The sequence below is a fragment of the Humulus lupulus genome, chromosome 5 (assembly GCF_963169125.1).
Source record: "Humulus lupulus chromosome 5, drHumLupu1.1, whole genome shotgun sequence".
NCBI classification, from domain to species: Eukaryota; Viridiplantae; Streptophyta; class Magnoliopsida; order Rosales; family Cannabaceae; genus Humulus; species Humulus lupulus.
The window spans coordinates 5,979,380-5,991,876 of record NC_084797.1 but is presented as its reverse complement, the minus strand read 5'-3'; the positions used below and the strand labels follow the sequence as shown (position 1 = coordinate 5,991,876).

General features: G+C 31.8%; 1 protein-coding gene across 4 annotated transcripts; it reads left to right on the top strand.

Moving 5' to 3' along the window:
- Positions 1-375: 375 nt before the first annotated feature.
- Positions 376-5,915, top strand: LOC133834291 (glutamate receptor 3.6-like). 4 transcript variants are annotated; one of them, XM_062263858.1, is made up of 9 exons: positions 376-521; positions 1,736-1,829; positions 2,048-2,089; positions 2,186-2,570; positions 2,665-4,016; positions 4,095-4,372; positions 4,526-4,557; positions 4,658-5,064; positions 5,278-5,915. In XM_062263858.1, exons 4-9 carry the CDS (start codon positions 2,297-2,299, stop codon positions 5,764-5,766), a joined length of 2,832 nt encoding a protein of 943 aa, XP_062119842.1. In that variant the 5' UTR covers positions 376-521; positions 1,736-1,829; positions 2,048-2,089; positions 2,186-2,296; the 3' UTR covers positions 5,767-5,915. The 4 variants fall into 4 exon arrangements, with proteins under 4 accessions (XP_062119842.1, XP_062119843.1, XP_062119844.1 ...); XM_062263859.1 differs by having other exon boundaries at positions 1,736-1,870; XM_062263860.1 differs by lacking the exon at positions 1,736-1,829 and having other exon boundaries at positions 387-521.
- Positions 5,916-12,497: the final 6,582 nt, after the last annotated feature.

Genomic DNA, 12,497 nt, shown 5'->3' with positions numbered 1-12,497 from the left:
AGTTTTTTTTCTTTTCCGTTTATTTCAAAAGAATAAATAGGGTAGAAAAGTAAATTACACCAAACTCCTGCATTAAATGAAGAATCAGCCCAAAAAAAAAAACAAGGAAAAATGACAAGAGAAGTGTTTCAAATGTGGGTCTGAGTCTGACTATGCCAAGCCAACATATGTGCACCATTGGCTATAATAATTAATGACAGAACAAGTCACATTGAAAATAAAATATTGTCCCCACGTGGGATTTATTTTTTTAGAATTTTAACAAATGCATGTGTATGTAAATAAATAAATATTATATAAATATATATATATATATATACACGTAGAGTAATGGTGGAGGCTGAATAATAATATGGAGTTGTTTATAAGCACAGAAAAGGACACCATTGGTTATAACAAACTACATATGTAATGATAATAGTTCCCAATAATTATTATGCCCAGCAACTCCACTATCTCTCATTTCTCTCTCTCTCTCTCTGCTCAATACAAAAAACTTCTGCCTTATTATGCTCATCTCTGTAAGTCATTTTCTTTCATATATATACATCTATATATCTTTGTATTTTAAGTACTTAGCTAATTGTATTTGAGTTTATGTGATTATGAAGATTCTCTATACTGTCTCTTGTGTATGTGCTTTTATGCTTTTGTGTCTGAGATTTTGACTCTTACAATAACACTTTTTTCAAAAATATATATATATATATATTCTATGGAAAAAGATTAAATCAGTAGTGGGTTTCCAAGTGCTGTGGAGGAAGAATTTAGAGGCAAAAGATATATTTCTTTTTGGATGAGATTTGGAAGAAAAATGTATGGTGCAGAATACATCAATGTATGCAGAACCAGATAAAAATTTGTCATTATACCAATTTGGTCAAATTTGACAAACTTTAGGGGTGCACATGCAAACCCTTTCAGTTTCAGGGGGGTTTTAAAGAAATACCTCTCTTAACTTTTTTGATAAATTCAATTACTATAATCTAGAAGAATATGTTCTTTTCCGGATAATAATTATATAATAAACCAATCTAGACCAACTCCAAATTATTGGTCTGGAATTTATACTCAACATATCATATAATATTTTAGTATAGGGTTTGTGTTTTATCTCGTTATCTGTTTGGATCTTTTGTTTTGATAAATTATTTTATAGATTCTATATTTTATAAAATGTTTCAAATAAAACCCTAAAACTCATTTTGGTCAAAAAAAAATTTCAACTGAAATCACAAATAATTCACCAAACAAAAAAATAAAATCATTCTGCTTAAAAATTGTGTTGTTATATTCAATTTTTTCTTTATTAAAATTGAGTTTATGAGTCTATTTGAACTATTTTATAAGATAAAAAATTCAAAAATAAAATTTTTAAAACAAATAACCAGAAAAAACTCATAGTAAAAAAAAAAAAAAAGTATAAACCTTTTAGGATATAATATAATAACAAAAAGAAACGGTTTAGTGGGAACTGAACTCTCTGTGGGAATCTCTTTATGTATATGTATGTGTCGTTTAGTAGTTGGTAATTTTGTAAATGCTGATTTGGGCCAACACCACCAACGATATTGCTAAACAAATGCCTCCACTGTCTCATGTCTCTCATTATTACTTTGGTGATATCTTTTATTTCTATGCTATGTTTTTTCTAATCCACACTTAAAAACCAAATCAGTGACATATATTCCAAGTTTAAAGCTTCTCTTTTTATTATTTCCTTTAATAATCCCAGGTGGGGAAAGTTTGACTTAATTGGCTCAATGAAATATGCTCACATGTGGGGTTCTGTTTAATGCTTTTGCTTCATCATTTTTTTTGACAAAATAGTAAGTAAACACCCAATTTCAATCTTCAGCTACTCTAGTCTGTAAGTTCTTATTTTTTTTCATTTGGGTTTTCTTCTCTACTTCTTATTTCCTTGAAATTTCTTTCCTTTTTTGTTTTTGGTGTCAACTTGGGTTAAAAGCTGGCAACTTTACTCACTTGACTGCTACTTCTGGTCATCTTCAAGTAACTTAGTGTAAGTTTTTTTTTTCTTGATTAGGTGATGGCTCGGCTGTTTGCAAATGGGTTTTGTCAGTTTCTGGTAATTTCTCTTAAACTTATCTTCTCATTGGTTTAGGCTTTGTTTAATAACAGTGAACTGTTATAATACAAGCCTAACTGTTTCTTCATATTTCAGGTGTTTCGCAGATGGATTTGTTAGTTTGAATTAGGAGTTTGTATATTTGTGGAAGAAATCAGTTGTGATTTGCACAAAAAGCTGAGAAATTAGGGGGTTTGCAAGTTCATCATGAGCAAATTTTCAATTTGGTATTTTGTACTGGTTGTATTCTGCAATGGGTTGGTCTCAAGTGGGGTTACTACTAATTCCAACATCACCATACCAAGTGTGATCCATGTTGGGGCCATTTTATCTTTCGAGTCTCTTGTTAGCAAAGTTGCTAAAGTGGCAATAGATGCTGCAATTGAGGATGTAAACTCAGATCCAACCATTCTAGGTGGAGCTAAACTGCAGATTGTGAAGCAGGATACTAATTACAGTGGATTTTTAGGCATTGTTGAGGGTATGTCTTGTTTCCTTGCTTGTTCTCTTATATACATATTATATAGTTTTTTAATATATTGAATCATTTATGGAATTGTGAATTTTGATTCCAGCCTTAAAATTTATGGAGCAAGACACAGTTGCTATAATTGGTCCTCAAGGAGCTGAAATAGCTCATGTGATATCCCATATTGCAAATGAGCTCCAAACTCCTCTATTGTCATTTTCAGTATCAGACCCTACTCTTTCTCCACTTCAGTTCCCGTTCTTTGTTAGAGCTATACAGAGCGATCTGTTTCAAATGGCTGCTATAGCTGATATGGTTGAGTACTATGAATGGAGAGAGGTGATTGCAATCTATGTTGATGACGAGCATGGGAGAAATGGGATAACTGCATTAGGGGACCAACTCGCGGAGAAGCGTTGCAAGATCTCTTACAAAGCGCCTCTTAAGATTTTTCCAAGCAAGGATGACATAACAGATTTATTGGTTAAAGTGGCTTTAACCGAGTCTCGCATAATTGTGCTTCATGTTTACTCTGCCTATGGTTTGAAATTTTTTGAAACAGCCAAGACTCTTGGTATGATGGGAACTGGTTATGTTTGGATTGCTACTAATTGGCTGGCCACTATATTGGATTCCAATCCATCTTTTGCATTAAATGAAAGGAATTACATAGATGGAACTCTTACATTGCGTGCGCATATACCAGATTCAAAACAAAAGCGAAACTTTTATTCTAGGTGGAGTAACTTGACAAGTACAGCGCCACCTAAGGACCGTCTTGAGTTGAACACTTATGCTCTGTATGCCTATGACTCTGTCTGGTTGCTTGCCCGTGGACTTGAAATTTTTTTCAAGAAAGGGGGGAAGATAACATTTTCAAATGATTCAAGGTTACAGCAGCTCGACAGTGATGATTTGAATCTTGATTCTATGAGCATCTTTGATGAAGGAGACAAGTTACTTGAGAGCATATTAGAGGTAAACATGACAGGCCTGACTGGCCCTTATGCATTTGATGCAGAGAGGAACCTCATCAAGCCTGCATATGATATTCTCAATGTGGTTGGCACCGGGACAAGGAAGATTGGTTATTGGACTAATTACTCCGGACTATCAGTTGTGTCTCCAGAAATTACATACATGAAGCCAGCAAATCGTTCCATTTCAAACCAAAAGCTCTATGATGCAATTTGGCCAGGACAAACTTCACAGCGGCCTAGAGGGTGGGTTTTTCCAAACAATGGACGACATTTGAGAATTGGAGTCCCAAATAGAGTGAGCTATCGTGAATTCGAGGCTCAAATTAGAGGCACGGAAATGTTCACTGGATACTGCATTGATGTCTTCACTTCTGCACTCAATTTGCTGCCATATGCTGTCCCCTATAAGTTGATACCTTTTGGGGATGGTGTTACGAATCCAAATCCCACTGAACTTGTACGAATGATCACCGCAGGAGTGAGTATTCTACACAGTTTTCTTACAATTTTAGATATGGAAGATGAAATGTTTTACACTTGTGATTTCTGCATATAGGTATATGATGCTGCAATAGGTGACATTGCAATAATCACCAATAGAACAAGGATGGCTGACTTCACACAGCCATATATTGAGTCTGGATTAGTAGTGGTAGCACCTGTGAGGAAGATGAATTCAAATGCATGGGCATTTTTGAAGCCATTCACTAAAGAGATGTGGATGATCACTGCTTTGTTTTTTATCATTATCGGAGCCGTTGTTTGGATTTTGGAGCACAGGCTGAATGATGATTTTCGAGGCCCTCCTAGAAAACAACTGGTGACTATTCTTTGGTAAGATATTTCAGACCCTTTGAGTGTTTTTGATCAACTTAATAATTATTTGAATGATGCTATGCTTTGAAGTAATTATGTTATCTCTGTCAAATCTACAAGGATAATATGGAGCAGTTGATTGATCACTGTTTTGTTAATGTCATTCTGCAGGTTCAGCTTTTCAACTCTGTTCTTTTCCCACAGTAAGCGATTATCAACACGTTTCTCAAACTTTCATATAAAATAAGAGGATTCAGTTAAATTTCTTTTGCTTAAAAAATTTGCATATCTTTTATTGTGTAGGAGAAAATACAGTGAGCACACTCGGACGCCTAGTACTAATTATATGGTTATTTGTTGTTCTGATAATAAACTCAAGCTACACAGCAAGTTTGACCTCAATCCTCACAGTGCAACAACTTGCTTCTCCCATCAAAGGAATTGAATCCTTAATTACAAGTGATGATCCCATTGGGTACCAACAAGGTTCATTTGCTAAGAATTATTTGATGGACGAATACAACATTAAAGAGTCAAGACTTATTCCTCTCAACTCCCAAGATGATTATGCCAGAGCCCTGCACGAGGGTCCTGGTAAGGGTGGCGTTGCTGCTCTTGTCGATGAGCGCGCATACATAGAGGTCTTCCTCTCAACTCACTGCGAATACAGCATTGTTGGTCAAGAATTCACCAAGGCTGGCTGGGGATTTGTAAGTGTTTAGCATTATCATCATCCTGATCAATTTTTGCATATTCTTCTTGTAGTTGGTGTGTTTGCTTGAAATATTACAATAATGACTTAAGAGGGGTAGCTCAAATGGTCAGGCATGTGGTAGCATTATATATTTGAGTATTTTTCTTTACCAAGTGGATGGTAGTTCACACTTGACATGGATTCCATTCCTTCTTTGTTTCCAACTCAGGCTTTTCCACGAGACTCGCCCTTGGCGATTGACATGTCAACGGCCATTTTGAAACTTTCGGAAAATGGGGATCTTCAGAGGATCCATGACAAGTGGCTCACAAGAAGTGCCTGCACTTCGCAAGGCACAAAGTTTGAAGTAGACCGTCTACAACTCAAAAGCTTTTGGGGTCTTTTTATGATATGCGGGTTAGCTTGCTTTCTGGCTCTCTTGATATATTTCATTCAGATGATGCACCAGTTCAGCAAGCACAAGGTCGAGGAGCTACAGGCTTCAGGTAGAAGCCTGCAATCGCGTACTGTTCAAACGTTTCTTTCATTTGTTGACCAGAAGGAAGATGAATCGAAAAGCCAAGGCCGATCATCTAAAAGAAGGAGCTCTGAAATCGCCTCTTCGAATAGAATCAACGGCAGTCAAGATGATGCTTCGATAACCGGTTCCAAGCAAACATATGTTGAATCGTCAAGTAGGGGTGTTGACAATGCCTGATATATACACAATCTTGTTTTGACATAAAAAAGAAAGAAAGATATATTTTGTTTTCTTTTAGAGTAATTGTAATTATTGGTTGCTTTCCTAAAGGGGCACAGACTATTATGGAATGTAATGGAAACTGTACCAGTGCTTCTTACTGTCAACACTTGGATAGGCACTGACCAAGAACCATATAATCAGAGAATAGGACCTTGTGCATGGTCAAATATAGTGAAAAGCAGAGATTATTCAAATCATCAATATTGCTTGAAAACATAGGAATAAATTAGAATAGGACCTTGCATTGTCATCTTCCAATGCTGCCTACATGAAGTTCAGTTTTACTTGCTTATAAAACAGATTCCTCTGCTTTCCCCTGTTTTACACTAAAATTTAGAAGAAAAAAAATGTTGTTTTATCTTTATGTATTAATTAAAAGAATATTATATTATGTCTTGCCTCAAATATCCGGGTTAAAGTTTCTAATATTAGCATTTTTAAGATGTGAAAATTACATTTTATATGGGATTTTTAATGTAGTGTGCAAAAATATGGCTTTTTTTCAAAAAAAGTTAATCTATGGTTTTTTTAAAGAATTTTCACTTTTATCGGTTTATTTTCCCATATTTTTGTATAAAAGTTGGTTTATGCCATAGTTTTACTCTTAATCGAATTTGGAAGGGTATGTTTGTAATTTTATTATTATTTTTTTAGGTTATTTATTTTTTTATATTACTAATTTTATATTAAATTTTTCTTCAGTTGTTTTGCAAAAAAAATTTTATAATATGAATTGTTTTTAAAATTATTATTTATTTATTATAAACATGTTTTTTTTAAGATTGTACGTTTTTTTTTTCAAATCCTGGGTAGGGTAACCAGTTACTTGATTGATCTTAAAAAAAAATCCTAGAGCTAGGTTAAATAACATGCACTAGGAGGGCTAACCAGTTATCCTGAGATGAGTAACTTTCTGTCATAAAAGGGGTAACCAGTTACCTAAGAGGGGTGACAAGTTAATCATATTAAATATGAAAAGAAACATCAAATTTGAAGGAAAAAAAATGGAAGAACACTTCATTAAAAAATAAATAAGAAATAACTATGATTTTAGTAACATAAGTAACTAGTTACCATAAAGAAACCATAAATATACACACACCAGAACGTGAAAGTAACTAGTTACCCTAAAAAAAAACACACCCAAAGAATGTGAAGGTAACCAGTTACCCATTCACGTTTTCATATTTCTATTAGTTTTTTTTTTTCAAATTTTGGCATTCCTATAACTGTTTCACTAAAAAGAAAATGCTGAAAAAATTGATTTGAATTTTTTTTATATATAGTGGAAAAAACTATAAAAAAAATTACAATAATAAAAGATAATAAATAAAAAAAATAGTAGAATAATTATGTAATGTTAAAATATATGTGTGAAAAAAAAAAGAAATAGAATGAAAAAAGAATAAGTAAAAAAATAAGAAAAAAAACAAAAGAAATGATGAATGAAAAAAAATAGATGAATAAATAAGAATGAAAAGAAGAAGAAGAAAAATAATGGAAAAATGAAAAGAAAAAAAATATGAATAAAAAAATTGGTAGAAAAAAAATGGAAGGAGAAAATAATAAATACAAAAATGTTTAAAAAATAAAATGAAAAAAAACTGAAAAAATATGAAGAAAAAAAACAATACAAATGAAAGAAAAGAAATTGATAAATGAATAAAAATGAAAAAAAGAAGAAGAATGAAAAAATTGAAAGAAAAAAGGATGAAGAAAAGAATTGGTAGAAAAAAAAAAGAAAAAATGGAAGAAAAAACAAGGAAAAAAATAAAAAAATATATGAATAAAAAAATTGGTAGAAAAAAATGAAAAAAAATGGAAGAATAAAAAAAAGCTCATATGTGTGAAAAAAGAAAAAAAAAATGGAAGGAGAAAATAATAAATACAAAAATGTTTAAAAAATAAAATGAAAAAATATGAAGAAAAAAAATAGATAAATGACTAAAAATGAAAAAAAGAAGAAGAAGAATGAAAAAATTGAAAGAAAAAAATATTTAGAAAAAATTGGTAAAAAAAAAAAAAAAAAGGAAAAAATGGAAGACAAAACAAGGAAAAAAAAAATAAAAAAATTATGGAAAAAAAAATCCTTTCAAAATAAAAGAAAACATAACTATAATAAAAAAATGTGACATTTCCATATTTTAGTTAGCTACTAATTGTATTTCCCATACTTTAACTTTTTCTTTAATAAATTTCCCATACAAATTAAGAAAAGTATAACTCCCATATTTTTGCACATTAATGGTATAAAAGCCATATTTTTGAAAAATTCCCAAAATGGGAATTTTCTGTAAAATGGTAAACAGTTACAAAATTTCAATAGAACATCGAGTAAAAGAAAGGTTGTTTTGCAAAGTAATTAGTACAAGTTCTCGTTGACCACAACTTATAAGAACTAGGTTATATACCGCTTTTAACTCTGTTTTCATGGAAATGATTTTTAAGAGTAAAGCGCACCAATAATAATGTTATTGATTATTAACATGAGAAATTTGAGTTTTTATGCTTAATAAATGTTAGGCCTACTAATCATTTCAAAAAAATGTCAAATCTTTTGGATGGAGAAAAAGAAGAGTAAAGAGGAAGAAGATGGAAAAAATTATGAGATAAGTATTTTGGTCATTATCAAAAGAATTGACATTTTTTTGAAATAATTTAAATATCAAGTATTCTTTTCATTTAGAAACCGTCGTTAAACATAAAATCTCAAATTTTCCTGTACTATTTAGGGGTGAGCATCGGTCGGTTTGGGCGGTTTTTTCATAACATAAAATCCAGAATTCGGTTTTCGGTCCGGATTGGTGCAATCCAAAAACCGACCGACCAAATCAGTTAAAAGAAAAAATCGATCGTTTTGGACCGCGGTTTGGTCGGTCCGAATTTCTTATTTTTTTTTAAATTTAAAAAAAAAAAAAATTTAGTTAAAAAATTAAAAATTTTAGATTGTTGGAATCTATTTTTGTGTATTTTTAAAACATAAATATATAGAACATAATTTCATATTTTTATTTAATAATTTTAATAATTAATAATTATATAATATTATATTATTATATATTATATTGTTCGGTCGGTTTCGGTTTCACTGGTCGATCCGGACAAAATTTTCAAACCGACTGAACAGTAACGGTTTGCACCGTTGGCGGTTTTTTCAGAATTTGGTTTAATCGGTTTCGATTTTTTTAGTATTCGGAAGGTCGGTGTATACGATTTTTTCGGTTTTTTGGATTTTATGCTCAACCCTAATACCATTCACCCATGAAAGTCATTTTCTACATGTTGATGTCATTTTTTCAATAATAATAATAAAAATAATAATTGAGTGGTAATATATAGTGGTAGCGTTTGGAATTTCATCTTTTCACGGCTCATTTTTTAGCACATTTATTATGTTTTGCTATGTTATTTTGACACTTAAGTTGATGGCTGCTGACTTGACTGGGTAACAGTTAATTTTCCCTGTTTCAATCAATGCAACAAATTTTGGACACAATTTGCACATTTATAATATATGAATTATTGGTTATGATTCCATGAATTTGTAAATATAATACAGTCTATATGTCTCTATATCACTTGGCATGATCCTATGTCTATGTATTTTATATTACGACGTCTCTCTTTTTTTCTTTTTCTTTGTCTTTCTATTTGGGCACATTTTTAATGACCATTTATTACATGAGTCTCCATATTTTTCGATAGCCTCAATAGTAATGGGCAGCATCAATTTTGTGAGCTACCTCAAAAGGTATCGATAGGCCTCAACAGACCTCAATAGTAGTGTATGTGCTATTTGATTTTTTTAAACCTCAATGGATCTCGACATGCCTCGATGGTTCTCGATAGTTACCAGATTGCTTAAAATTGTATTTTTAATATTTTTTTTTTTAAAAAAAATCAGATGCCTTAATTGATTGTGCCATTGGAAAAACACTTTCTTGGTCATGTCACCTATAGGGGTAGTGCTTACTTGGAAACCCTTATAGAGCAGTTTAAGAGGCACGGGCTAATTGAACGGGCAGAGGAATGCTCGTTGGGACAATTCTTCAAGGCTAAACCCTTTAGTTTTTCTAGGGTTCTACTGCATCAGCTTATGTTGCGGAATGTGAAAAGTAAGAAGACTGAAGATGGCCAATTCTACTTGGGCAACATTCTTTCCAAATTTGGGATAGCAAAATTTGTCCTACCGAACTGAATTTTAGGAGCACCCTATCTCCAAACAAATTGAGATAGCATCTTTCAAGTGATCGGATCATCTGTCAATAGTATCTTAATCTTACTTTATCAATAATAATAATAATAATAATTGAGTGGTAATATATAGTGGTAGTGTTTAGAATTTCATCTTTTCACGGCTCATTTTTTAGCACATTTATTATGTTTTGCTATGTTATTTTGACTCTTAAGTTGATGCCTAATTTATTCCCTGTTTCAATCATTGCAACAAATTTTGGACACAATTTACACATTTATAATATATTAATTATTGGTTATGATTCCATGAATTTGTAGATATAATATAGAATATAAGTCTCTATATCACTTGACATGATCCGATATCTATGTATTTTATATTACGACGTCTCTCTATTTTTCCTTTTTCTTTTTTTTTTTTCTTTGGGCACATTTTTAATGATCATTTTTTAGAGAAGTTTTTATGTTGTCATTTTTTAAGGTTTTGTCGTTTGTTAGAATATTGCCTTTTTTCAAAGTTGTTGTCGTTTCTTAATGATTTTGTTATTTGCTCAAAGATTGTCATTTATCGTGATTTGAGTCCAAGACTGCAAAACATTGTCGTTTCCAAATACTTTGCGTCATTTTTAAAATTTGTCGTTTAGTATTGGTTTTGCTATTTGTTCAGACAGTCGTTTGTCACGAGTCTTTTCCAAATACTTCTCGTCATTCTTAAATATTTTTTAATGGTTTTGTTGTTAGTTCAAAGACATTTTTTATCACTATTTGTGTCGTTTCCAAATACTTTGTGTCGTTTTTAAAGTTAGTCGTTTGTTTGAAAAAGTTTGGTTCTATTTTATTGATGCGGTTTTTCGCCAACAGTGTAATATGAAATTAGTTGGAATAAATTAGTGCTTAAGGATAAACCGTAATCAAGAAAATATCACTTGGGGATGTTAGAAATGAAATATCAAGAACACTCGTTTCTTTTTTACGTCGTTCAGAGACTAAAATCCCCCTAATCCACGAATCGATATTATTACTGTATATCTCTCTATATTTTTGCAGAGTATTGCATTACAGAGAAAGAAACCCAACCCCTTCTCTATCCAAAGTCTTGGTATTTATAGAAGAATCATCCCAGAATAGGGGTCGGGGTCATCACGTGAATACAAATCTCTCATGTGATTTGTCTTACACAAATGATAAATATTATAATTTACACTAAGGTATGGTCTAATCATTAGGTAAAAATGACCATGGGTCGTCTGGCATAATCGGACACGTGATATCTGATCACGCACATTTGTATTACGTGTCCGAAAATTAAGGGATAAACGGACATGTGATGTATGATCACGCACGTTTATATATAACATATTCATGCATATAAAGGTTCCTGGAAATGGCAGATATGTAGCGTACCCCGACCTGAACATAACTCCAGCTCACGTCAAGGACGTTGTGCTTCATATGTGTCTCCAGCTCGTGTCTTATTGCTTCGTGTTCCTCAGCTCGTGTTATTACTTGGGGAGTCGCACTGCCCTCACAGAGGAAATATCACCTTGTAGATCCTTTAGTACTGGTCTTAGCTAGTCAGCTATACTCGAGCTGTCTGAAAGACCCGGACTGAATACTTAGACGTACACATTTAGTTTCGTCGTCATTTTTTTTTCAATTTTCTTTTCATATAAATCATTTTCTTTTTTTCGGATTAATGGTGAAATTCCATCTTTTGGAATGATTTTTTCAATTTCAATAAAACCATTATGGCAGGATATCAATGACATTAACTAATTCACATGTGTAGTACTACTTTCTTACTTTTTTTTTAAAAAAAAAAGGGTAATTAGCTTTTTCCCCCCCCTCAACTATCACCACTTTCAATATTTGCTCCCTGAACTATTTTTGTATGTAAATTTCCCCCCTGAAATTTTTTAAGAGCTAACTATTGCTCCTTCTGTTTGTTTCCGTTTATTTTAGAGATGGAATGCATCTTGGGCAATTGAAAACAAGGGTAAAAGGGTAAGTGTACAATATCTTGGTGGGAGACACTTTTACTTGCTAACTAAGCATTGTATTTACGTTTATGATCTTTTAATCTCAAAAGAGAAAAAAAAAAGTTAACTTAAGCTATTTAAAAAAAAAAAAAAAAACTGATTATATGAAGAATTCTTGTCAAAAAAAATTGACGTAAAGGAGATTAAAACAATGAATGATCCCTCTTTGAATTATAGTAAGTCATTTTCTTCTCTTTTTTTTTTTTTTCATTTCTTCAGTTTGTATATTAACTCTTTAGGGTTTTTTTTTCTTTAAGAATCTCAGCATCATGAAATTGATTTTGGTAATGATTTGATAATTTTCATATATTTTTTTAAGAGGACTATGCTCGTTTTATATTAGAACCATGTATTTCTTAAAGAGCCAATTGATATAGTCTTATGTGATCTCTGTTCATGAAGTCATATGTATTGTCTTTATCTATTATACAACTATTTTAGTCAAAGTAG